A 27,001-nucleotide genomic window follows, 5' to 3' on the forward strand; every position below is an offset into this window, starting at 1 on the left:
GTGCATACTCTGCTGTGCCAAAACTCCAGTGAGGCCTAATAAGGAACAAATGGTTCAACTACAGCAGGGGGGTGGTGATTAGTTTTTTGGTAACACATATGACAGATGGCAGAATCAAGCTAATGACTGCAATGTCCAAAAAGTTGCTGTTCGGTCCATCAGCCTGTCATTTATACTTATCTCACACGTCTGTCCTCTCTCTCTCTTTTTTCTCTCCCGTCCTCGGCTCTGTAGGTATATCCGTTCGGAGAGATCGATCATCTTGGTGAATTTTTGCCTCTCCATCCTGGCGTCCAATTTATTGATTTTGGTGGGACAATCTCAAACGCTTAGCAAGGTAAGGCACCGATGCACAAAATGAAAATATAGAGAAAATTCTACTCTCGCACACTGAAACTGCATATCCACAGTAAATCTAGTCAACACATACTGCTGTGGTTTATACTGCTTTAGACTAAGCCTTGTATAAGGCCTAGAAACAAAACCGGCAAAAAACACAAAACCCTAAAAACCACAGGGTTCAACTCTAGACAAGGTTGATACAGTGGAGTTCTCAAAGTGGGGGCTGACATTTTTGTGACTAAGCACTGACTAAGCACTTTGTGGTAGTATCGATCAAAATTACACAAAACACAGAATTACAGTAGAATCCTATTCCTCTACTCAATATGTTCTTTATCAGACTCCCTTTTTCCCTTTGTCCTCTTTATTTTGCGGAGTTTTCATTTTCCTCTGCTGACTAGTCCTAAGAGATGATTTATCATTACACCTCTCACCCCCCCCCCCCCTTTTTTTTTTTTTTACTTTTTTATAAAACTTCTCCATCTGTTTTATCTCTTTCTTTCTCCCTGACTTTCTTTTCTCTTTAGGGCCTCTGTACTGTGACTGCTGCCTTCCTGCATTTCTTCTTCTTGGCGTCCTTCTGCTGGGTGCTGACAGAGGCATGGCAGTCCTACCTGGCCGTCATTGGCAAAATGAGGTCACGACTCATTCGCAAGCGCTTTCTGTGCCTCGGCTGGGGTGAGCGTCTGCAGGCACTTCGCCACAAACATGACTGCAGTGTTAAGTTTGGCACCTGGGTTTGACTCAGTTTTAGTTTTAAGACCTGGTCACACCAGAAAGCAGCACAGTAAAATTCACCAGTGAGTCTTTGTGAAATATCTGGCTCTAGAAATTTGGTGTCTTAGGGATTACTTGTGTACTGTACATAGCTCCCTGTGGTTCTTTTTGTTTTCTCTCTACTGTGCCTTTACTTCCCCCTGGCATGTTGTTCTCAGGATTATTCATTATTTCATTCAATAAAGAGGGAAAAAGCTCTCTGAGCTAACAGGCTTGCAAACAGGACACACAGTTTATCAAAAAGACACATTTGTATTTGTATTTTATGACATAACTATTAATCTATGGTGGCTTCCTCCATTTTTGACTCAACTAAACATTCCCTCAGAAGACAGCCCTGCCAAGACTATAGGCCAACCGTGTGAATTTGTCAGTGTTCACTGAAGTTGACACATCGTCTGTTCATTTCAGATTTACTACCCCATGACTGAATCCATTAATCACAGCGATCCCGCTGTAATGAATCCATTCTGCCTTTAGTGTTTCAAAAAATGTCTCTGAGTTTTAGTTGCATTTTAGACTTTTGATTATCGTTTGTTTTAGTCTAGTTGTAGTCAACAAAAACAAAAAAAAAAGACATTTTAGTCTATGTTTGTGAAATTTTAGTCCAGTTTTTGTCATGCAACATTTTGAGGCTGCATTTGTCGCCACCTTTAATGTAACAGCTGCAGGTATTGTTCTTGTCTGTTGCAGGGTTAGCTGGGAAAATACTGCGTAGCTGTTACCAGACTCTTATGTTTCATATACAGTGCTCACAACACCCTTCCCTTTAGTAATAAAACATACTCACTCCATAGATACAGGTGTCATTCCAGCTGCTCACTTGACATTACTGCAGCTACCTGTGCTCTCTCCTGCAGAGCAGAAGCTGTATTTACTCTCTTGTCCTCTAATCAGCTTGTGATGAACAGCTAAAACGTGATGGAATTAACACAAAAATAGTCCTTCAGCTAACATCTGTGCCTAGGAGAAGATTTAGTCGGTTGACATTGTCCACCGATCGCCTATAAACATGAAAGATAACTGAAATGCATGTTAGCATTACATCTGAGCACACATGTAATTCATTGGTATGGCGCATTGTTGATGTGATTGAAGAGATCACATCAGTCAAGCATTTTGGCCAGTTAAGTTGTGTAGTTGTGTGTTAATGCCTTGAATTTCTAGAGGTACTGCAATGTGGAAGGGACTCTTCAATATCACAGTGGCATTCTCTGTAACGCTTAGCTACTAATGTAAGCTTCTGCTGTTGCTTCTGTTGGAAATATAAACTGCCCCTGTGTGCCAGAATGAAGACACTTTCATGAATTGGGCGCAGATTGAACTATTGTTGTGTGACATGAATTGATAGCAGAAAGCAGCATGACAGGCATATTTTCCAGGAAAATGTAACTGATTATTTTGTTGACATGCTGAAATTGTTGCTTGCCTTATGCTTAATAACCTTGATTTGCTCTATTCTCATTTATATCTCTTTTTTTGGTGTATGCTGTTATTTGCTCCTTTAGGGATATGATTTTATTTCAATTTACATTCATTACAGTTTCTAATGTAGTTTTTTTTCTAATGCAGCTAAAGCTAGACATGAATTTTCACATGCATACATACCCACAAAGAGTGTGGCATTATTTATTGAGGGTGCAGGTATTCTCACTCCTTTGTGCCATTCAGCTTCCATGTTATTCTATTATGCTGTCCTTTCAGTGTACTACAACCTGATGCAACAGGCACCAGGGATGTTTGGGGATAATCAAAACATATGATAACATCTGCACAACACTGGCAAGATGCTTCGAGATAGCCCTAGAAATTACAACTGCAACCCCCACCACCACCACACACACACACGCACACACACACACACACACACACACACACACCATCTGTTCATTTCACTTGATATTGATCCCACCAGTCTAATCTGCCAAGTTACTGATGCCCTTACCTGATACAGAGCAGGGGGAATGTATAGATGTTGTACAGTGACAGATAGGGAGATACTGACACTGTGTGTGTGTCTGTGTGTGTTTGTGTGCTGGGTGTGTGTTGGGTGTGCAGTGACAGCTATAGAATTAGCCGCTGCACTTAAAAATGCTCGTGAAATGCATGAAACAGTCGAGCAGAGTGGAGAAGATCAAACAGCTTATCCTCCTCACGTCCATTACGCAATTTTCTCCCCAAATTATGTGCTTGAAATCAGTTGCCATGGAAACAGGGGATTTGGGGTGGGACTGGATCTGTGTTAGATCAGCAGCAGAGTGTGTATGCCTGATGTATATATTACATATTGCTAAATCAGTGGTTCTCAAACTTTATCTGGCATGCCCTCCTTCAGAAGCTGAGAAGAGTTCATTCTCCCCCCAACCCCACAATTTTTATCAGTCATTAACAGTGATAGGGGAAGCAGCTAATAAAAAAATCCAAGCTGAATTTTAGTGAAATAAAGGTCAGCCTGATAGCATCAGTTAACTCTCTTTTTTCCCCTGATCATCGATGACCCCCCTGCAGTGGCTCTTTGCGCCCCTAGGGGAGGCCCCCCCCCCCCCCAGTTTGAGAACCACTGCACTAAATGCAAGATTGATGTTGTAGTTGTCTAATTGAAACTTTGCGCATGCTAGTTAGTGGACCGGCCTGGCTCCCCACCATCTTATTTGTTAATGTTAATGTGACTTTTTCTAATTGCTTTTCATTTGCAGCCATAATCACAGCTTTGTTAATTACATGAATATTTCAGAGCCAAGCTCATTACGGGCCCAACATATTTCCTTCCTTTTCTGGCACGCGCTCTGTGACACTCAGTCTCACTCTCTTTCACTCTCATTTACACACAGACACACGCACACACACGCAGTCACACATAGATTGCTTGATTCAGCTAATTAATGTATGACTTATTGACCACTCCAAGCTATACCTCACATTTTTATAAACTTCCTCTCAGCCTCAGTGTGAGAGCACTGTGAGTGCTCTCACACTCACAGTGATTTGCACACACCCAAGTACAGGCATTGCTGCATGCATGGGTCACCTGTAGTAATGTCAGTACACACAAGATATCAGTGCAACAATAATGTCCTGAAATGCTAAATCAGAGCTTTCATCCCTGCAATGAACTTGAGTCTGAGCCCATTTTTCATGCCTGTAGGTGGATGTTTGAATCAGGAAGCACATGCAGAGCACACAGGCTTACCTGCAGAGCACTCAGTCGGTTTCAGTCACATATGCCCATCTTACGCGCTATTGCATGGCCGCTTACCATTTGAATGGGAAGAACCGTATGGAGTTGTTCACAGTGGAGAATCCTATTTGGCCAAGATCCTTCATCGTCCCCATTAAGGCTCCCTTTTATCCTTCGTCTCACCCTTTTGATCTTTCTCTCTCTCTCTCTCTCTCTGTTCATCTGCAGGTCTTCCAGCCCTCGTTGTAGCAGTGTCGGTGGGTTTCACCAGAGCAAGAGGTTACGGCACAGCCAGCTAGTGAGTACCACTTCTAATACCTGTTTTTACCTGATTTGTGTTTGGATGGGCTGGAAGTGCAGCACCGTCCACTGCCCTCATTACAGATCAAAGCATGCCAGAGTTTTCCCTTTTATTGTCCTTTTGCTTCCTTAAGTCTTAAGGCTAAGGTCAGTTTTATTTTGTACGTTAGGTGGAGAAGGTGGCCATTACTTCTACTATAAACAGCTAAATGTATAAACCCTCAATTAACAATTATTTGTATCATCAGTTTTTCCTCCATCAATCTGTCCATCCAATTTCGATACCCACTTATTCCCATCCTGTGGCACAGGGGGACTGAAGCCTGTGCCAGCATGGACTTGGCAAAATGCAGAGCACATCTTTGTATGAGTTTGTCCTCATTTTATGGACACAAGATAGTGTTATTAATTCCAGTTGCAAGAGGGGCTATAGAGATTCTACTTGAGATACATCAAAGTCCCTGAAAACTTGGATTAAAATCTTTTTTTTCAAGCTTTTCTCTGTAACTTTAAATAGACGTAGTCTTTTAAAGTAGAAAATAAATCATTTATTCAGTGTTCAACCATCAAAAACTCTAAGGACTAACAGCTAAATCTGTCTCATCAGGACTATGTGGGTGGGGTTTGAGCAGGTTTGCCCGACAGCGCTGGCAGCATAAGCAACAACCCCTGAATCGTCAATTCTTTTTCTTATTCAAATTTTGCTAAACTCTGATCGTCCCACCCATGAAAATCAGGGACAAAAACAAAAATTCCAAAATCTTGCAAGTGTAACAACCAAAACTAATCTAACGTTTTTAGACAGGACTTCATCACTCAAATGAGAAGCTGAAAATAGGCTTTTTTTATTGCCTTTGGAATAAAGTCAGTCTTGTTGAGGTGACGAGATGATCTACCTTACATGTTCTGAAAAGGATGCACCAAGTCAATGGTGTAACTGAATGAAAACACATCTTAAAAGGTGCTTACAAATGTGTTCCCTCTTTCTGTACTTAACATCTCATTAATATGAAAACTGTACATGAGCTGTGTGTTGTTCGTCTTTTGCTTCCTCTTTATTGAGTATGCTCTGATGACATCACTGGAGGACACATTTAAACTCATTAAGTCTGAATGGCTTTCACACCAAATGAAATTTCACAAGACCATGTACAGTTTGAGGATATGTTTTAGGTAATGTGCATAATAAATCTGCTCTGCACTGAGGGCAATATTTACTGAAAAAGGCACTTACCTACCCATAGAAATGACTGCTTTATCCCTCACTAAGGCTATTCAAGTAAATGTGATATTTAATTGGTTAAGTACTTGGTGCTCACAGCAAGTGAAATGTAAGACCTGAATGTGGTGAAGAGATATTTTATACACCAGTAGTTCTGTGGTTTTGCTGTATTTTGTGTCTAAAACGCTTTTCTGTTTTTCTCTTTCTCCAGTTGCTGGTTATCCCTGGAGGGCGGTCTGCTTTATGCCTTTGTTGGGCCTGCTGCTGTCATTGTGTTGGTGAGTCTGTCCAGCTTACTCTCTCATCACGAGACTCCCTCGCTCTCAGATGAACCATCTCACCGGTTACACTGCATAATTCTACAAATATTTAAAGTTACCCTCCGAGCGAAGAGCTTCAAAGCAGCTGCCCACTGACCTCTGAGAATTTTTCCTTTCCCTCCACTCCCACACGCACGTGAGCATACACAACCAGGGCGTACATGACAAAATGATGAGATGAGCACTTTGATCCTTCAGTTTAACATGTCAGCCTCGAAAAACAAAACTATATTCCAGCAGACAAGAGCTTCCCAGCAATACAACACATGTCTGGACTGAATTCTAGGCCAGCAGCCAAATCTCATTGTACCCAATGTATTTAAGGCTAAATGTTTTTTTTACAAAAACTCCTTTTAAGACATAAATATGTGACTAACAGTGTGCACCACAGTCATAGTAATGTATCCTTTGTTTTTGCCAATTGCTATGAAACAGACATTTATATGAAGTAAATATAGCTCCATATTGTTCCACAGAAAAATGGAGTGCATTGATTGCATCTCAGTGGTGTTTAAATCATCTGTTGCTGTGTGCTGCTGTATGTGGCTGGTTCCCGGATTAGTTAATTTCTCCTAAATGAATCCCTGGGTGTATATTTTCACCACTAAGCTTAATAAGTCTAGATGGGGTACTAAACTTTTGTTTGGTAATTGCTGCCGCCTCTGTTGTTGTTGTGTTGTTTTTGTATTTGTATTTGCGTGTCTGTTCAGGCGTGAGGATTTTCATTTCTTGTTGCTTGCACCCTTGCTGTATGGTACATGTCAGAAAGGAAGCATAGATCAGACAGCGTCACAGGTGCGCAGAGTGATATGCACGTTTTTGAAGTAAATTCCTGACAAGAGAACAGCACTTTGACAGTTTCTTCAAGCTGCAGTGTGGGTCGCAAGGGAATACAGGATTATATACGTAATGCTGAATATTCATGATTATGATAATAAAGTCGCTTCTAATGCTACTATTATTTAAGGGGTACACAGTCAGAAAACACTGCATAGAAAACAATCATGTATGTAATTCCTATAAGTGAAAATATTGTTATTGAATAGAATTGGATGTAAAATTACATGTTTATATTCACAATTCTGTGTGACAGTACACACACAGTTGGTGCTTTATCTAAAGAAATGTGTGCTTAAATCTATAATAGTGAAATTAACAAATTAGAATGAAATGAAGATCATGTATTTGGAACCTTTATATGTAAAAGGTCAAACGTTGTAGCCATCATGTAAAACCAAAGGACATTTTTCCTGGTAAGTGTCTGGTGTTTATTGGTATATTTCCAACTTTCCTTCATTTCTGCCTCCACAATGTCGACGTACACTCCACACCCCAGCTGCTATGTGATGTTCCCCGGCCCCCTGGTGTTGTTGCTGGGGCCTCACTCTAACAAACAGCTGTAATGAGAGTGGGACGTCGGGCAGAGAAACACAGACCTTCCCACAGGACTCTCCTCTAATTAATGAACCTGGTCTTGGGCAAATAGCAGAGCAGGATGATGCTGACTCACAGAGCTGTGGCCAGACATGACTGGCATGACAATAGTATTCTCACAATCTGGCACAGTGTAGGTAGCTGTCAGCAGTAACACTCACGAGAGGGAGAGAGACCAGAGATCAGAGAGAGAGTTTTTAGTAAATTTTAAAAGCTGCCTGATCAAAGAAATAGACTAAAAATCCAGCTTCTGTAAAAACTGGGAACTCGGCTGACCACATGAAAATCAGACTTGAACTGCTCAACTGCTCAGTTCTTTACTTCTTGAAACCATGTGTAGAATATCGAAGATTTTTCTGCCTAGCCAGAAACTGCTGTTGGTGACAGATGAAGGCAGGAATCAAAACAGACATTCAGTTTAGGACCTTGATATGGAGAGGAATGCACTGCATACACTGTGTAGGTATGTACTAGAGTGTGAATGTCATCTGTTGCCAGGGCACCTCACCGCTGAAAACCAAAACAACACGAGCAGATAAATGATTAAACAGAGACTCTGCAGAGAAACCCGCAGAGGGTGGAAGAAAGAGTGGGAGGGGATGCTGAAAATCAGGATTATAAGGAACATGTCAGCATCATAGAAAATCCCCCAGATGGGCCGGATTTCACAGTAGAAGAGGTCTACACGTGGCAAACCTTGGCTCAGATCTGTGTGTGCGTGTTTAATAGAATCTGTATCACTGGGTCACTATGGCCAGATGTTTGGCAAGCTTAGTTATGGGCTTCTCGTTTAACGAGAGAAGCCAGGATGAGAAGCAATCAGTGTTTTTTTTTTTTTTTGAAGGTAGTCCTTACTAATGTAATAATAATTACTGTTGACTGTTTTATTTTAAGTGCAGCACTTACTTAAAAGCAGATTTCACTAAACTAACAGCCCTGATCCAGGACTGTCCTAGTATGATATCGCAGTAATGGGTGGGGAACTCAGGGAACTCAGATGTTTCAAGAAGAATGTTGAAAATATGAACGAGTGCTGTGAGGCTGGTCAGATGGAGCAAAAAATGCTAAAAACTGCGTGTTTTTTTTCCCTTGATTTCACTCATGTACCCTGCAGGTCCCTATTTTGTTAACATGTTCATTCCAAGCTATTCCACTGATCCACAGGTGGTAGTAGCGCACCAAGAAATGCAGCAATGTGCCAGCAAGGGCAGTGAAAGAAAGTATGATTTCAGTTATTTAAAAAGTCAGCTTTGCAGTTGCTCCACAAGGATGAAGCTGTAATCAATATGTTTGTTACACACACTGTGTTTTGATGAGAAACACTGAATGTAAACATGTTTACACCTTTAAAGCTGGTGCATAATTTCTTCATCACACACTGAATAGATGGCTACACAGCAGCACTGCACTCAGTGTGTGATTAGTGGCCTGAAGCTGTACAGCAACCGTCTCTATATGGTCCTGTACATGCCCTTACATCAACATTGAGGAAGAGGAAAAACAGAAGAAAAATATTTCTTGATCATACAGTTTGTGAATAATTTGGCCAAGCGGAAAGTTTCATGTTAGTGCATGTCAGCGTGTTAACCTGGCTTTTAATAAATAGCTCCTTCATACACACATATGACACACATAATATTGTAAAACTGTAAGTAATAACTGTGCTGTGTGTAAAACCTCATTGAGTTGAGCTAAAAACAAGTGAGCCTGGGAGCTGTGACAGCTAAAGCGCTGTCACTTTCAGTCACCAGTATGTGGGACAATTAAAAAGTCATCTCCAATCCACTGAAACATTGAGAAAGATATATGGAAAAGCTGTTACGCAGTGCATGAGTTGAATCCCTGCTGGCAACCCATCTATTACAGCAATCCTGATCAAACTCTCCTCTCTGTCTCTCTCAGGTGAATATGCTCATTGGAATTGTGGTGTTTAACAAGCTCATGTCTCGAGACGGCATCTCAGACAAGTCTAAAAAGCAGCGAGCGGGGTAAGTTCCTATACCCTCTGCACCTCACACAGGAAAAGAATTAACGCACTCTCCCGCAAAACACACACCACTTACTCATCCATCCGCACAAATTCTTGCCAGGAACTGACTACAAAATTTACTGCATTAGATAAATTTTACCCTCTGTCAGGCACAAATTCAAGGAGACAACATTTTCATGGCAACTAACTCAAGCTGCTTTCAAGGGTCTCTGAACACACACCTACTTGTACACCTGTGCCTCAAGTAAAAAAAAAAAAAAAAAAAAAAAAATACGATCCAATTTGGCAACAGAATGACAAGACATCTGTTATCTTCTGTTGCTCCATGAGATCTATCAGCATTTCACTGTTGCTTCCACATGCATACGGTTTCCATCTAATTTTCTCAGTTTTATGTGACACAGTGTAGATGAATACTGTGGATATGAAAATCAATGGCAGATGGACACCTAATTATACACTGTAAACACAGGGATTATGTGGATGAAACCTAATGCACTATTGAAATCCTTAAAGATTTTCCTCCAGACAAACACACACATAATAAATGCATACATATAAGACACGCAAGCATATGCATCCACCTACAGCATTACTTCTATGGCAGCAGTTGGCGGTTGTTCATCATCTGTACTAATCCTAAGTGTAGAGATTTCCTCAGCTCTCGCAGCCAAATCCATGTTTTCATTTCCATACCTATTGATTCTGTTGTTTTCTATCTCTCTCTCTTTCACACTTCTTCTCTCGCTCATTATATTTCCTCCAATGTCTTTCTCTCGCACAAATTGAAATTGATAATTTGTGTATCGCTGCAAGGGTTAACGGTACAGGTCGGCTCTCCGGGGGGTTGATTAGCTTTTGTTACCCGGTGATGCAAGTGAGATTAAACCAGCTCATGTCTACAAACACACACACAAACAGGTGTTCCCTTCTCTGTTACAGGAAGAGTCTGTGGTGTTATCCGAGTATTAAGAACATTTCCTCTCAGGTTCTCAGAAGTGAATGTACAGAAGGAAGCGCACGCTCGCACGCATAGCTAAGCTCTCTCTCACACACGCTTGTGTGTGGTTGGTAGTGTTGCTAACAGGACAGGCTGTCATTAGCGTAATGTATTTCCTTATGAAGCCGTGGGGATGTGGCTGGCACAAAGGCAATGAGCTGTGATGGGACGCTAATGTAGCATAGCCCGTGCATGGCCCCATCATTCTCCACTCGCTATATATATATATATATTTATATGCACACGCACACAAACACCACACACACACACACTGTTTCTCTCTATTTGAGTAGTCAGCTATAAGTAAACAACCAAAGGAGTCTTTTTCTTCTCTCACAGCCCAGTAAAGCTTCATTGTGCACAGTCACATGTACACATACCTGCATATAGTGGAATAAGATGCTTGGTGTATTTCCTGTCTGTGTCACTGTAATCTGTTAATCCACATGACTCTGATGTAACATTGCAATGTCTGTCTCTCACATTTTTTTCTACTTGCTTTGAATCAATCTCTGTATTCTGACTGTTTTTCATTGCTGCTACTTTTTATGATCTGGTTTTAATTTGCCTGTCTTTCTTTTCTCCCCCCCCCCCTTTTTTTCTTTTCCCTTCCCTCTCTTTGATGTGTCCACTTTTTCTCCTTTTTTTTCTGTTTCTTTTGCAACTCTGACACTTGCACATTCACCTGTTGTCATAACTGGAACTTGTGTTCCCACACACCCCCCCCCCCCCACCCCACTCCCCCTTTCTCTTCCCCACATGGTTTTGTGTATGTGTGTCTGTTTATATGTGTATGTGTGTGTGTGTGTGTGTGTGCACGTCCTAAAGTGTCCCAGCGGAGGCGCGTAGCCGACTGCTCCTGAAATGCTCCAAGTGTGGCGTGATCTCGAGCACCGCTCTGTCCAGCTCGACTGCCAGCAGCGCCATGTTAGTCCATCTTCATCTTTCTATCTCTTCATTCCTCTGTGCCTGTCTCTTACTCTCCATCATACTCTTTCCATCCTCCTCTCTCTCTCTCTCTCTCTCTCTCTCTCTCTCTCTCTCTCTCTCTCTCTCTCTCACCATCTCTCCTTCCATCCTTTTAATCTCTGGCTGTCGTTAATGATGCAGGATGACATTCAGACTTGTCTGGATAAAAAGAAAACAAACTAATGAAAGGAAGAACACCTGCACCGCAAGCCGCCACTATTTAATGAGAGCATGTTTTGATCCAAAGCGGATTTTCCTCAGGTCGCGCAGAGCAAACCTGACCCGTGTCAAACAGTATTTGTGAATCATTTTTTGAGATTGTTTTAACTTGTTTGTAGCGCAGTATTGCAGAGGCCTAACACATCATCAGCAGAACAATGTCAGGAAGGTTTTCAGCTATGCAAGCTGCATTAACTTAACCACCTCAAACAGGTGGTGACAGTGAGGCATCAAATATCAAATTGAGTTAAATAAAACACATAACCTCCCAGTGACATGGCATTATTACTGTAGCTGCAAATATTTCAGTCTTTCTCTATCAAGCATATTTTTAGAATTTTGCTGCATTATGCCTGAATGTGTCCAAGTCACACTATTTGTAAAGGAGCAATCCACTAATTTTTTACATGTCAAAGTCAATTTAGTAGTCAGGAACAAACTGCACAGCCTGTGAAAACAGTTGTGTCATGTCTTCTGTGGCTCTGGTGGAGCTTTGTCAAGTTTGAGTAAATTGGGTTTTGGAAAATGCTGCTTAATCTAGCATTTTTAAATCCCATATTACTCTGATGGATATTGACATCAGTTCATGATACTTACTGTATATTATCCTCGTTTTTGCTTTTTTTCCGTCTTTTTTTAAACCTGAGTATAGCAATCAGGTACTTAATAACTGTGGCTAAAAACACTTTCTCCATTTCCCTTATAATTAGTGCCAAGTTGTGGTGGCCTTTCTTGGAAATAGCCTTGTAATTTACAGCTAAATACAAGCTAATTTTTAGAAAACTCTGCGGAAAGTTTCCAGGAAATTAGCTGGAAAACTAATAAGATAAAGCATTACCGAATATGCTTTTAACATTTTTTCTTTCCTTTTCAAATGCATATTATCCAGTGCAAGTCTGTCACGTACAGTATGCTGCTGTAAGACACCATTTGGGATTCAAAACAATGTCAAATCACATTAGGTGTCCTTAAAACTATTGCTGGAAACACACTGTAGGGACAGAGGTAGATGTAAGGCAGTTATATACAGTATATATAACATATTTCCCACACCCTTTTTCTGAAAGTGCTATACTGCTACTCTCTGAGTTTAAAATATCTCAAAATCTCCCTACCACCATCTCCTATTGGGTGATGTCATTTGAGGAGATACCACTATATTCTAAGAGAAAAAAAAAAAAGATTTATACTTGTTTCTTTTTTAGGACACTTTTTTTTCTTAGTAAGAGGTTCATTGTCATGGTTTCATGTTCAGTGCAGTCACTGCAGCCAGGCTCTGAGTTTAAGTTGCAAACAATCCTGTGCATTCGTAATCTGTTTAAAGCAGAAACTCTGATCTTAGTTGTGTTGTTCTAATGAGGATGAGATTTTGTGTTTTCACTGCCATTATTGACTTTTTTTCCATAAACTTGCCAATCACTGATCTCAGATCTGTTACTGTTATTTACTGGAATAGCATTTGAACATCAAACTTTATTCCCTCATTCTGTGTTGCATTATTATATAGTAAGCTTGGTCTATTTTTTATCTAAGTGTCCCGGTACAGCTTTAAAGACTATTACTTGGGAATTTATTTCCAGAATGAGATAACCACCATATTAAAATTATGACAAAGCAATTCCAAGCTTTCCACATATTTCTTTTCTCCCAAATGACTTTGTAGCTCTTTGAAATATAACTACTCATTAAAAAACACTTAGTGTACAATGAGGTGCACTTGTAATGTTCTTTTTCCCGCATTGTCCGCTGCTGTTACTGTACCATATTGTATGGTTAACATCACAGTCCACAACAGCTGGAAACTTTATACATTAACAGGAGGATATCACAGCTTTGGCTTTATTGCTCTTTATTCTCTTTCATTCATTGCTTTCGGCCGTGCACTTCTACAGGGACGTGCAACTTTCTCAGCGTAGCTACACAGAGCTGTCCGTCTGTCACACTGATGGCTGTAAAACCATGAATATGTGCTCAAACACCATGAACATTTTAAATTGGTGTCTGACTCCGTGGAGTCACGGACACAGATGCACACACACTCACACGCTCACTTCTCAGAAGCCCCCGTGTCAGTACTTGTCAATGGCCTGTCTTTCCCTTTCTACGGGGGCCTCTCCAGATCGTCTCACAGTCCGCCAGCATGACACTTAGTGTGCATCAACCATGTAATTGTGAGCAATTGTCAGTCTCGTAACTATCTACATGATTACACATCATCTTCTACTTCTCAGTAAGAATATTAAGTCTGAAATCTCAGTGTGCCAATCAGCTTCAGATTGCCCACCAATGAACATATGACTGACGTGTGTGTGGGTGTGTGTGTGTGTGTGTTTGAGAGGTTGAGTTAGGTGACTTACCAGAGCTGGCTTGTCTGGTTTGAGACTGAACCCCTTGTTCCTTCTCCTTCTTTTCTCTCCTCTATCCCCCCACCCCCCTCTCTGTCTCCTTCTTTTTCTCTGACAGGGCGTCTCTGTGGAGCTCCTGTGTGGTTCTTCCTCTGTTAGCATTAACCTGGATGTCAGCAGTGTTGGCCATAACCGACCGACGCTCCACGCTCTTCCAGGTGAGGTGTCTTGCAACACCAGTGGATGCTCACAGACTGTAACTCTCACAACATACACCTGTGATCCATGGCAGAGAAGCTGCTTTAAAATGTTGTAAGGGATCAGAAAGTTCAGCACACAGAGGACGTGTCATACAGACAGAAGAGTAGTTAAAAGGTACACTAGGTTTCTGGAAAGTTAACACTCATTCACGCTCAGAAATATAACAATGATGCACATTAAAGGATTGTCAAAATATGGACTTACACAGAGAACAGTCGGTGCTGGTGTTTTGACTCATGCGTCATAAACCAGCGTAAACTCTGATGTGAAATGTGTCCTCTGTAAAGACAGACAGTCTCAATTCTTGGCATGTTATCACACTTGGACATGAAGACAAAAAGATTCATCCTGCATAAAATAATGTTTTAAGGAGAGAACAGGCCAAAGGAAAAATAGGGCAAACATTCACACAAGTAGAAATACAGTATATGAAGTATGCATGACTGTGATGATTTCATATGAATAAAAATGACTTGGCTGACTCATTTCATTCCCATATCAGTGTTTCTCTAACAATTACTGAGTCATTTCACTATGGTATTGCAGTAAAAGAGGTTATAATGAGACACTGGTTCTCAAAGTTTTCCCCACATCAAAAAAACATTTTACATAAACTAAATTCTTACATTACATTTTCAGATGTATCAAAACAGGAAGAAAAATTTGCAATGAACATCATAAACGTTGAAGATGGATGGTGACGACAGCTCATGGTTGCTGGCTGTCATGGTAACATAACACGCTTTCTGACTCATGAGCTTTCCAGATTCACAGAAGTCAGAAACAGTGACTGTCAGAGCAGTGATTGAAGGATTTGTCTCTGTAAACAGAGCTCAGAAAAAAGCTGATACATCTCAGTTCACAGAACAAAATAGATTAATAATAAATACACTGAACGAATCGGTTGGGTAGTGTAAGCTGAGTGTTTAGAAAATCTGCATCATAACATCACACAGCTTACTTCCTTGTTGACTTTCATTTGATGCATGTCACATATGACATGTATGCAGGTACACTGTTGGTGGGATGCAAAGAAAACAAAGAGGCTGTGAACCACTGTAATAATGAAACAATGTGCAGTAACTAACAGATGCTTCCTGTCTCCTCCAGGTCCTTTTCGCCGTCTTTGATTCTGTCCAAGGCTTTGTCATCATCACCGTCCACTGTGCAATGCGCCGAGAGGTGAGTCTGGATTTCAGCTGGTGAGACCAGCTGCATGAATCCCAGACATGCTGAATTCATACATCTCTAATTCTGCCCCACACACTGACCTCAGCAAGGCTCACTCCCCTCGACAGGTGGGATTCATGTTCGCAAATGTCACGTTAGTTTCCAGGTCAGTTTGAAGTCACGGCAGAACACAGGCGGATCAGACATGAGAAGGATTAGCACAGTATTTATGTCCTATGTTGCCGCGCTTCTTCTTCATAATGCAGTATGATAGTGCAGTATTGTCCGTCTGATCCAAGGCTGCTTTAAGGAGCTTACTAAGATGGTGTATGGAATAAGACGATAAGTCCCTAACTAATACCCCCTAGTGTCTATTTGCCACAGGCTTTGCCGTGCCCCCGGGGATGCTGAATTTTAAACTCATTATGCACATACAGTACATGTATTCATGCCCTTGAGACAGACATTTACACACACACTGACACATACACACATACTCATTTTGCTTTGGAGTTGCTCACAATTGCACTAGCTACATTAATGGATTTACCGTGTCATCGGTTTCCCATAACTGTAAGTGTGTCTTCTGTTGCTGATGCATGTGCACCACGCACAGCCTTGCCTATATCCAAGAGATCATTACGATATTGAATTCACTGCATAGTGTAAGTGAATTTTTAAATGCTCAGAATGCTTAGCTGCATTAAATCAATATCACAAAAGCGGCAAGGATCAGGATACAGTAAATCCAGGAATTATTTATTATAAATGTATGAAAATCCCCTGCAAGAGTAAATCCTTCATAGCTGCAGAACAGCAGGAAAAGGGGAGTGCGACACGGTGGGGAGGGGGTAGGAGGGGAACAAGGGGGAGAACGAGGAAGCATTACAGTGCAAAACAAGAGGGAAGGTATGATATTATGTGAAGTAAACTGAAGACACAAAACGTGCCCGGCGAGCAACACGGCACGTAGAGCTCCTCGATAACGCCCGCTGCGGAGAATGAAAGGACCACGGTGCCACAGGCGGCCTGCTGAGATCAGTTGAGGAGAGGCGAGCGAATGAACACGTGTGACGCTAAAGGTGTTGTGATTAGGAGGCAGCGGGAGAGGGAAGCAAGGGGGAGATGTGAAGGAGAGGCATATTGTGAGGAAGGGCGAGGGAGAGACTTAGTTAAGTGAGGAGGGAGAAAGGGGAGAAAAACTGCATGCAGAGATCTGTGGGAAAAAAAAAAACCTGATTCAAGAGCGAAGCAGGGGATGATAGTAGGGGAGCAGGAAATAGAGGGGAAGGTGGAGAGAGAGGTATAGACCCAGAGAGGGGCTCTTCACTTTGAAGTCAGAACGAGCTGCATTGGGTGCCAATGCACAAACACAGACACGCACAGTCATGCTAAAAGAGCGCAGGGAACAAATGCCACTGAAGATGAGTATGGACATACAGGAAAGGAATGAGCAAAAGGAAACAATGGAGGAAATACACTAGCCCATGAATCAGTCATGGATGCTACTCCAATCCACTCCATTTGTAGCTGCACACACACACACATACACGCGGGTACAGACCACCCAGCGAGAGTGAAGATGCTCTCGTTCGCTCTTGCACCGCTTCTTACACGAGCACTCTTGTTTCCAGGCATGAGATTCTTACGGGATTTGTCAGCGGCAGCATTGAGAAATGATGTTGCTCCTCAGCAAGTAACCAGGATATCTATAATACAGAGCCTGATGGTGGTGGTGGTGGGGGTCTCAGAGTTGGCTGTGAAAGATAATGCACAGGGATCCATTTGATTTGAGCTGTGTTGCAAGAACCGGTGCTTTGACAGTGGGTTGGTGTGTGTTTGCTTAGATGTTGTACGTGGGAGGATAAAGATATACAATATGACACTGGTAAGACCCAGAGGTTAGAACATCTATATACTGTGCTGTTGGTTTTAATTAGAACTGCACGCCACTGATCTCACAAGGCTCAAACAGGACACTTTGAAGTACTGCTGTGTGTTTTCTATATCACCCCACTGTTACATAAGCAACAAGCTGTGCTACTTTGGGAACAATATGGCGTTTCCATTTACCTTCACACAATTTAGTATTCACTGAACATCTGCCATTGCGGCGATAAAGATGAAGAATATAAAATATCTGAGGAGTGAGTTGCCCATGCTCCAACATTTACCAAGCTAACTTAAGAAAAAGTTCCTCCACTAACTTCTTTCCTTTGCATCATCCTCTCCTCTCCCTCATCATTCTTGACCTCTCCCTTTTTCCCCCTCTCTATATTCATCTTGCTCCCTACACCATTCCTTATTCCCCTCCCTTCAGGTGCAGGATGCAGTGCGCTGTCGGATGGGGGGATGTAAAGACGACAGCGAAAACTCACCAGACTCTTGCAAGAATGGACAGGTGCAGATCATGGTGAATAGCATTCCATTTCATCCCACAGTGCAATCCATTAGCCTCGGACTAACATTAACTAAACTGGAGCTTTCCGCAAGGTTCAACCCCAACAGAAAGAAGCATGATTGCCATTACTGAAGTGCTCAAACTCATTCCTGGCGCTCTCTTTTTTCTTTTTTTTTTTTTTGACCCTTAACCATTTTTTACCTTAACAGAAATTCATTATTGTGTCTGCATTTTTAACATTTTACTTTCCAAATGTGTTTGATTTTCATTCCCCATAGAAATGCAATTTCACTCCCAGCTTGAGACTAACTCCCTACAATGCTGAAACAAGACATAAAAAAGCTGTCAACAAGCACCTTTTCTGAAACAATATCCTGCTAAAATGAATATCAATGCATTTTTGACATTCTTGTCATTTTCACTTACCTCAGTAATTCAATAACTCAGGATTCCCACCTGGACCTCATGTATTACCAAAACTGACGCTTCAGCACTTTTATTTACTTTTAACCTAAACTTCTTCATCTTTATTTGAAGAGCACAGAGGTCCTGTAAGGTTATTGTATGCGTTCCAAATGTGGCTAATAGTGTGATAAATCATATAGACTCGAACTGCCCTGCCAATGTCAGTACGGTCAAACTGCTGCTATTAGAGCATGAGCAGCTCTCACATCGCTGTTCCCTTTATTTCTCCCTCAGACCTGTTTGCAGTAACGATTATGGGTTTCTGAACGCCCCTCTGAGGTTATCAAGATTAAACTTTGGAGCCATCATTCTGCACAGGGAACCTATTATGACACATTTTCTTTCTTTGTTTTCATAACCGAGAGGAGCATTATAGTCAAACTGTGCTTATTTAATTTTTGGTTAAATGTATTGTTATCACACACACAAGCTCGTGGTGCTCTGTGGTTGCTATGCCAACGGTTGCACTTGAGGAAGACAGTTGATAAGCCTTCATGTTGGCTCCAGTTTGTTTTGTTTTGTTTGTCTAAATGTGAATGACTTTAAAGAAATCTTTTCACAGCAGCACATGTGCACGGACAACTGTTGTATGAATACCCTTGGGAACATTAATTGTGATGGATAATTTGGTGAGGCTGCCACCAGTAATATCAGCATCAATCAGCAATTACAGTGAACACCGTCCTCTCAGGTGTTCTTGCTGTACTCAGAGGAAATCTCATTACAGTGTTAAACCCTTGACATTTAGAAACAGCAAGATGCAGGGCTGTAGCTACACCTTCTTGTTAAAGTTGAACCAAAGCCTCCTTTACAAAAATTAATTAATCTCTGATTAAATCTCAGCACTGTCCTCTTTAACACTGCCTTTGTGTCCTCCTCTAACATTTCAACTTTATGTTTTCCATTCATTTCTTTTATACCATCAGAAATGTCCAAATGTGAGCTACTGTGGACAACAGTGCGGTTCTCTGCGTTACGGCACATCCCCGTGCCTCTCGGCTTCCCACTCACAGGCATTCCCACCGTCGTGCCACCAGGCATGCCAGGGCCAGGGCTGTCACCACAGTCTGCCCCGCAGCAACCACAACCCTGGGCTAGACTACACCCAAGCCCTCAGCCACGCATATGAGCATACCCCCATCCTGAACAATACCCACAACCATGCTCATAACCATAATCACGTCCACAACCACATCAGCAGCCAACCAGTATGTCACCTGTAGAAAAGACGCAGCCGTAACTAATTATGAGTAGTCAAGTCGATAGAAGGAGGAAGGTGCAATCTGTAAAGCAATATTCTTCAACAAACATGAGCAAATATTAAAAGGAAGAATTTGACATTTTGAGAGAGAGGCCTACACCTTCTTTCTTACTTGCCAAGAGTTAGATGAGATTATTAATACCACTCTAATGTCTTTACTCTAAATAGCAACTGATTAACATCTTTGTTTAATCTGCATGAAAAATGAAGTGCAAAAATGTCATCTTGTGGTTTTACACAGGGTTATGTGCAGCACCATTTCTTGGCGAGGCACAGTGACTTTTTGGAGTCTTGTCTTGGGACATGAGACCACCAGGCAACCAGTGGAGTCTTCACAAGGTCACTGCTCTCGGCCAAGAAATAGTCCTGCATTAGTGAGGTTAGAGATTCCAGTGGGCATATTTTGTTAGCTACTGTTGGACAGAGCCAGGCTTGCTGTTTCCTCCTGTTTCCTGTCTTTGTGCTAAGGTAAGCCAAACTAATCTGCTGCTGGTTGTTGCTTCATTTTTAGCATACAGATGTGAGAGTGGTATCAATCTTCTCATCTAACTTTCAGCAAGAGGGCAAATAAACATGTAAAATAAAATGTCAAACTATTCCTTTAACCAAAAAAAAAGTCATCATGGCATCAAAGTTTGTTTTGATTACATATTGCACCTTTAAATCTAAGTAGGAGTAGTTCTGCTGTATAAATAGAAAGTACCACTTGCAATGTTGCAAGGTGAGCCAAAATATTATGTATTTATAGTATAGCTCTTGCACTGAGTTCAGCAGCAATCTCAACCTGGAATGCCTTATGCTTTAGTATGTTAACTCAATCTTTACTATAGGACTCAATTGGACTGTATTCCCTCATGGTCTTTTTTGCCAAACAGTTGTTGTTGATGATTCACTGTACTTAACCTGTGACCTTTTTCAGAGACAGTGTTTGATAGTTAAAATAAAGAGGAGCTGTTTTACTCAATTTGGAGTGGAGAGAGAGACTGAGAGAAAGAGAGAGAGGTTTCTTTCATATCCTCATTTGTTCATTTAGTAGAGACCCATCTATGGTGCTGCGGGTGATTTACGTACTAAGAGCTTTTCCGCTCCTCTGAGACCTTTACATATTCTCTCCTTCTCTCTTTCAATATTTCATTTCCCCCCTTTCCTCTTCTCTTTGCCTCTGTGGCGTGCCCAAACTGTCTAAAATCTGTAGTTTATTATCCAAACAAAGGCTTTTGTAAGTGAATCCCACTGAGGACAGGAGGAGGCTCTATGGTGAGAGAAGGGAGGACCACAGCTGCATAGCAATGAGCTTCACTTTCAGTAAAGTTTAGGGAAACTTGCGTGGTGGCCATTTTGGAGACAATACTTCTTCATTTAATCTGCCGCCTTCTGGGTTTCAGAGTTTTTCTTTACCCCAAGGAGTAGTGCCATCCCTCATTCCTCAAGTGAATTCGAGATCAAAGCAAATAAACATCATTTTTGACTGTGCCCAAAATACCTAATCTACATAAAATCTGAATATTGGGTGCAGGTTATTCAGTGCTGTGTGGATGTTTGCATTTAGGTTGGCGGTGGGAATAAATTGTAAAAGCATTGGAGTTTTACATTATATATTTTTTTCCAGTCTAAGAAAAGACTCAGCTAGAAGACAGCAAAGTTCCTTTTCACCTTGCACTGCAGATAATAGTTTTGCTGCTGTGTAAATTTCTATCCCTGTTTCCATTCAGACAACACCAAGGTGACTGATGAGGCATACACTAGCATTACGTAGCTGGCAAAACACCACAGCGTTCTGCTGCTCTTTCTCAAAGTCTGTATTTGGATCTGCTGCTGTGAACCGGTACAACATCATGAAGCAAAGTAGCAGCAGTATCTGCCAATCAGACAACATTGGACAACAAAGAGCTTTGGACATATTTGCTCTAAAGAAATGAAAACTGAACATTTGTGGTACATCTTTTTTTTTTTTCTTGTTCATAGAGGGCAAGTGTCACCATGGCAACAGATCCTATCCTCTTCTATACAGTCAAATTCGAGCATCAGACTCATTGGATACAGTATAACCATTCGAGATCCAATCACTCATCGGGCCTGTTCTGCTGCTAATGTAGTGAATGTACATGCACACACTCAATATGTTTCCTCTCCTCCTTACCCTGCCTCTCTTTCTCTCAGACGGATTTTGAGAAGGACGTGGACTTGGCATGTCAAACAGGTGAGCGCTCCCTTCCACCTGATTTCTCTTTCCCTCTTTTCCCTTTGTCTTCTTTTTTTGTTTTTTATCTTCCATTGTCCAACACAGGATTAGCACTGCAGAGAGGCAAAGGGGATCTGTTTACATTCCTAGTTTGCTGCTGTGCATGTTGATGAAATGACAGGCGATGATGTGCTACGTTTTGACACAGTTATGCGCAAATTATTATGCCTTATCAATCACACTGATTCTGCCCAGTAAGTGTTCAGCGAGCATATGTTTGGATGAGACTGTGTTTAATTGTGCATGATAATAACACCCCTGAATGTGCTCAGACCTGTTTCACTTGCTGGTGATGATGGTCTCGTGTGTGTCTGTGTTAAAATGTGTACAAATGTACCACAATATCGTTTATGTTGTGCTTTGAAATATTAACACAGCGTCACTTTCCCCCTCCACCCTTGCAGAGAGAGGACACCCATGTAAGTTTTGCACCTAACTGACCTATTTAACACTGCCTGGTCTTCCCTCAGACTTCAATAACTCCTATAGACGAATCCAGGTCGTAGGTGAAACTGCAGAATGTTGAGTTCGACCACAACACATTAAAACAACGGCCAGATTCGTCTATAGGTAATTCTCTGGGGCTCCACTGTTGGATGCAGATTTGAAGGGATCAGACTGGTTCCCACAACAAGTCCAGTCCTTTCACATCGCGTTGCACCAACAGGACGGTGAAACAGAGAAAATGCTGGTTTCTGTACTCAGCCAGTGACCTTGCTGGTCTGCTCAGACTCAGCAGGATCCAGCTTCAGTGTTTGATCAAATGTGTAGCCTGACATTTTGTCAGGCTATGTGAAAATGGTCAGTGCTACATGCTTTGGTCTAAAATTGGATTTGGGGCGGGGGGGGGCACAGAGTAAGTATTCTTCCCTCTGATGGTGACAGAATGAGCATGATGTCTAGCATGAACTTCCAGATGGTTTGAGTTGTGTTTGATTGTGATGATAGATTGATATAAGTTGTGATCAAACATCGTGTCTCATCAGCATGTCATAGGTAATTTTGGAGTAGCTTTTCTAGAAATGTACAGCATCTGTTTTTTTTCTGAACAACATGCATGAAAGCTAACCCAAAAGTAAGTAGTTTAATGTTATTAAAGCACATAAACACAAACAGACTCCCCCTGGTACGGGAGTAATAAGCTGGAGAGCGAGATATGGGACAGGACTCGGTAGCAAGGGACTTTGGCTCCATTTCATTTGAAGCACACAGCACTTTGCACCGAGGGCTCTTTCTCCAAGCTAATAAAAATCCTGGCTGACCAGCAAATCTTGAGATGGAGGAAGTCTTAAGGTCACAGTGTCACAAGCAAAACTCATCTTAGTTACAGTGAAGCATGTAAGCCCGAAATGAGAAGTAAAACTTTTCTTTGGAGGTGCAATCTGTCTCACGGCCAAATCAAAGTAGCAAACAAACTTCAATATCAATACCTAATTTATGTCTTATGTGTCTGTTTTGTCTACCTCTCTGTCAAATGTCTTCTATTTGGCATAAATTATAACATATTCCTTTCCATTTAATCTCCATTCCTCTTTTTCATTCCAAATATTCCTCTTGTCCCTTCTTCTACCCCTCAAATAAACTCCTCACCTCTGCTTCTTTTTTCCCTTTCACCAACTACCCTAACTCCTGCATCCCTATCCTATGCCCCCCCCCCCCCCCCTCTCTCCATGGCTTCCCTTCTCTCCTCGCATCGCCCTCCAGTCATTTTCAAGGAGGTCAACACCTGTAACCCAGCCACCATCACTGGGACCCTTTCCCGTATCTCGCTGGATGATGAGGATGATCCCAAGCTGGCGGCCCATCAAGAGGGGGGAGTTGGAGTCAACTTCAGCTCCCTCCCTGGGAACATTCCCCCTCCCAACCTCATTGTACAGGTACGGGACTGGAGTTTATGCTGACTGACAAATTAGACCATCAGTGTAATGCTTGGCTCAATTTATCTGTCCAGAAAAAGAGCAGAAATACAGATAAGATTAAAGATTCTCTTGCCTCCAGTGTTATACCCCATTATGTGTTTGATCTACATGTGGCTAAGCAGTTGATTTCCTGCTTTTTTTCCCCAAAGGTTCCACCCCTTGGAGGTCTCAATGAGCTGAGTGAGACGCCCCTAAAGAAGGAGGTGAATGTGGATCAGCAGAGGCAGCAGGGGCAGCAGCGCAGCGGCGCTCCAATCTACCTGTGCACCGAGAGTGGCCTGGGCTGGGCGCGGCCGCCCGCTTCCTCCAACAATTCCCAGGATGGAAGCGCTGGAAGCGGAGGAGGAGGGGGAGGAAGTGGGGGAGGAGGGGAGGGAGACTACATGGTCTTACCTCGTAGGACGGTCAGTCTCAAACCTCCAGCACCCTCCTCCCAAGGAGGAGGCCTGGGACTGGGGGGCGAGGACAAGCCTCTCAACATCGCGGTGGAGGATCCTCCCTTCCCTCCACCTCCCTCTCCCCTGACCCTCCACCCAGCTGAGAGCGAGGCCTACCCAGCGGATTTTGTGCCGTCCAGTGTGGGCGACATGAACATCACCATGAACCTCAACCGCTCCTATGGGACGATCAAAACCATGCCCCACGGGCACGGCCACATGGTGGCTCAGGGTGGTCTTGTACACTCCCACGGAGGACACATGCACTCCCACGGGCATTCGCTCCAACTGAAGCCGGGCCAGAGGCCATCGGTCCGACAGATTCTGACGGGGGGCACTACAGTGGAGAGAACCAGGACCCTGCCACGCAACCTGGGCAGTACCAACGCCAACACCAGCCTCTCAGCAGGATCCCTGGAGGTGGGTGAAAGGTTGAGGGATGAGAGAAGGAAAGGTTCCCAGTGGTGATGGAGCTTCCTCACTATATCCACCTTTCATCTGAGCCGCATGGGTTAATGTTATGGGTGTAGTGGTGGTATAGCTATATAAGTGAAGTTACAGTGGTGGATTGATAAAGAGAAGAGAAAGTGAGCAAGTGGGAGGAAGTGCTTGGCAAAAAAAGATCCAGTCATTTAATGTGCCATTTTGTCTATGTAAGGACTTTAAACACTTTCCATTATTTTAAACAAAAAAAGACTATTTGCATTTAATGTTACCTAGTTAAAGAATGCTATTCTTTTTACCTTGGGAAAAATAAGATGTAATAGCCAATTCTCGGCTGAATAGCTTGTGTCATGTGTCTATGACTACAAAAAGACATGGGAAGAAGAAGTGAGTTTGGCTAATATCCGCAAGTGTGGCTTTCAAACAAGTCAAAAAATCTTATACGTTAACAGTATGTCTAACATGCTACGATAATAGCACTGTTGTGTGCCTTCGAAGTCTGCTATAGCTATAACTGCTATAATTTTCAGCTGAGTAGTATTTATTGCTGCTGACTGAGTAAATGAGCATCGAAATGAGTTATTCTCATTATGGCAGATAGCTTCGTCTTAGTTTAGTGTGTGGGAGTGTATGTGTGTGTGCGAGCGTGGATGCATGCGTGCATGTAATGTGTGGTTGATACCCCCTCCTAACTGTACAAGGTGGCATAGCAGATGGACTGAGACAGACAGGATCGGAGGAAATACCCCTGGTGAATGTCTCTCAGTCCACCTCAATTTTACACACACACACACACACACACACACACACTGATGTACATACACCCAAAAACTAGCACACAATAACATGGACACATGAACACACATATACACATACACACACTTTGGATCTTCCCCCTATGGCATCTTGCTGACTCACAAGGTTGATTAAAGAGATGGAAACGACACTTTCCCTGAAAAGTGCAGATGCTTCATTTAGGGCTGAGGACGTTAAGGACGAGTCATTAAAACTCATAAAAAATCACTGTCAGAAGAGCTACGAGTGCACTCATGAATACCAAAAAAACTGGGGGGAAGAGAAACCTGTGGGATGTAATTTACTGCTATAATTTTACCCTATTTGAATATGCTTGATTTGGAGATGGATATCAGAGCGTGCCTCTCAAGATTAAATCACAGTAGTGTTTTACTCCCCCAATTCAAATACGGTGACGGCTAATGGAGGGATCACGTAAATGTACTCAACAATGTTCATTTCACTGTTGATCTTTAGTTAGGGGATTGTAAATTTTAACTCTAAATTATCTAGTCCACGCGGGATAAAAGGTTCACAAGGTCTATTATCCTATCGTCGTGGTATATAGACCAGTGGGGGGAGGATTGAAATATAAATTATCTTCTTACAACAAACTATTGGCTATAGAGGTCAGATTATCATACGGTCTCCTCTGTTTAATAAATGTAGGCAAACTCATGAAAAACTAATGTGTATGTAGCTGGGTATTTCTTTTAGGGCCATCACGCCATCATACAGGAGCAAGGGATTCCTTATGAATTTTGTATGAGTGAGTTAGTGAGTGCTCTCTATGTATCCTCACCAAAACATGCAATATACTGCGTGTATATGCATGTTGCATGTCCACCATATGTATACAAAGCAAACTCAATCTCGGAATTGCTCTGTTTAAGGTAAGGATTTCTCTGCAGAGGGGACAGTAATTGCTTTGTGTTTTACAAGCAGGGATGGGTGAATTCACAAAGTGAAGGGGACATCTTAGAGAAGAAACTTACCTCTCTATCCGTTTGCATTCCTTTACCTTCAAAATCTTTGGCTGCCATAGCATCAGATCAGCAACTCTGCCCTTTGACAGAATGAATACAGCTTTTAACTAACTGTGGAGAGCAGCTCCTCTCCCTGCCAAATGCAAATCTGGCAGACAGTGAGAGCCAGATAGGAAGTCGGAGATGGAATGTAATGCAATGCAATGTCAGGGCCAGATGAGTTGGAAATGTCTGCAGCTGTTAAATTGGCGGCTTGTGTGCCACTCGCTATCGCGAAGGAGGCACTTAAGAGTAGAGCAGTGGGGTCCAAACAAGATTAGAGAATGAAAACCATTTCTCATATGTTTGTTGCAGCTCTTTTAATCGGAACAATCTCCAACAAATCTCCTACAAATTCTCCAAAAATAGCAAAGAGGATGATTCATGCTGGAGTTGTAATGATTGTATTTGAGACTATGTGAGCCGAGAAATTATTATTTCATTCTAATTCTGGGTTATTCCACTTCACTAATCTCATTACATTG

At 42.1% G+C, this 27,001-nt stretch overlaps 1 protein-coding gene across 1 annotated transcript in view; it reads left to right on the plus strand.

Annotated features, from left to right (window-relative positions):
- The window catches only part of adgrb2 (adhesion G protein-coupled receptor B2), a 133,746-nt gene that overhangs the window by 91,418 nt on the left and 15,327 nt on the right, over positions 1-27,001 (plus strand). The window contains exons 18-31 of the mRNA XM_041053130.1: positions 235-337; positions 870-1,020; positions 4,526-4,595; positions 6,031-6,097; positions 9,476-9,561; positions 11,392-11,490; positions 14,215-14,314; positions 15,468-15,539; positions 17,848-17,940; positions 19,320-19,601; positions 21,815-21,854; positions 22,301-22,315; positions 23,601-23,773; positions 23,965-24,672. Of these exons, the coding sequence (XP_040909064.1) occupies positions 235-337; positions 870-1,020; positions 4,526-4,595; positions 6,031-6,097; positions 9,476-9,561; positions 11,392-11,490; positions 14,215-14,314; positions 15,468-15,539; positions 17,848-17,940; positions 19,320-19,601; positions 21,815-21,854; positions 22,301-22,315; positions 23,601-23,773; positions 23,965-24,672 (2,059 nt within the window). The remainder of the gene's footprint in view (positions 1-234; positions 338-869; positions 1,021-4,525; positions 4,596-6,030; positions 6,098-9,475; positions 9,562-11,391; positions 11,491-14,214; positions 14,315-15,467; positions 15,540-17,847; positions 17,941-19,319; positions 19,602-21,814; positions 21,855-22,300; positions 22,316-23,600; positions 23,774-23,964; positions 24,673-27,001) is intronic.

Source organism: Toxotes jaculatrix, chromosome 13 (assembly GCF_017976425.1).
Source record: "Toxotes jaculatrix isolate fToxJac2 chromosome 13, fToxJac2.pri, whole genome shotgun sequence".
NCBI classification, from domain to species: domain Eukaryota; kingdom Metazoa; phylum Chordata; class Actinopteri; family Toxotidae; genus Toxotes; species Toxotes jaculatrix.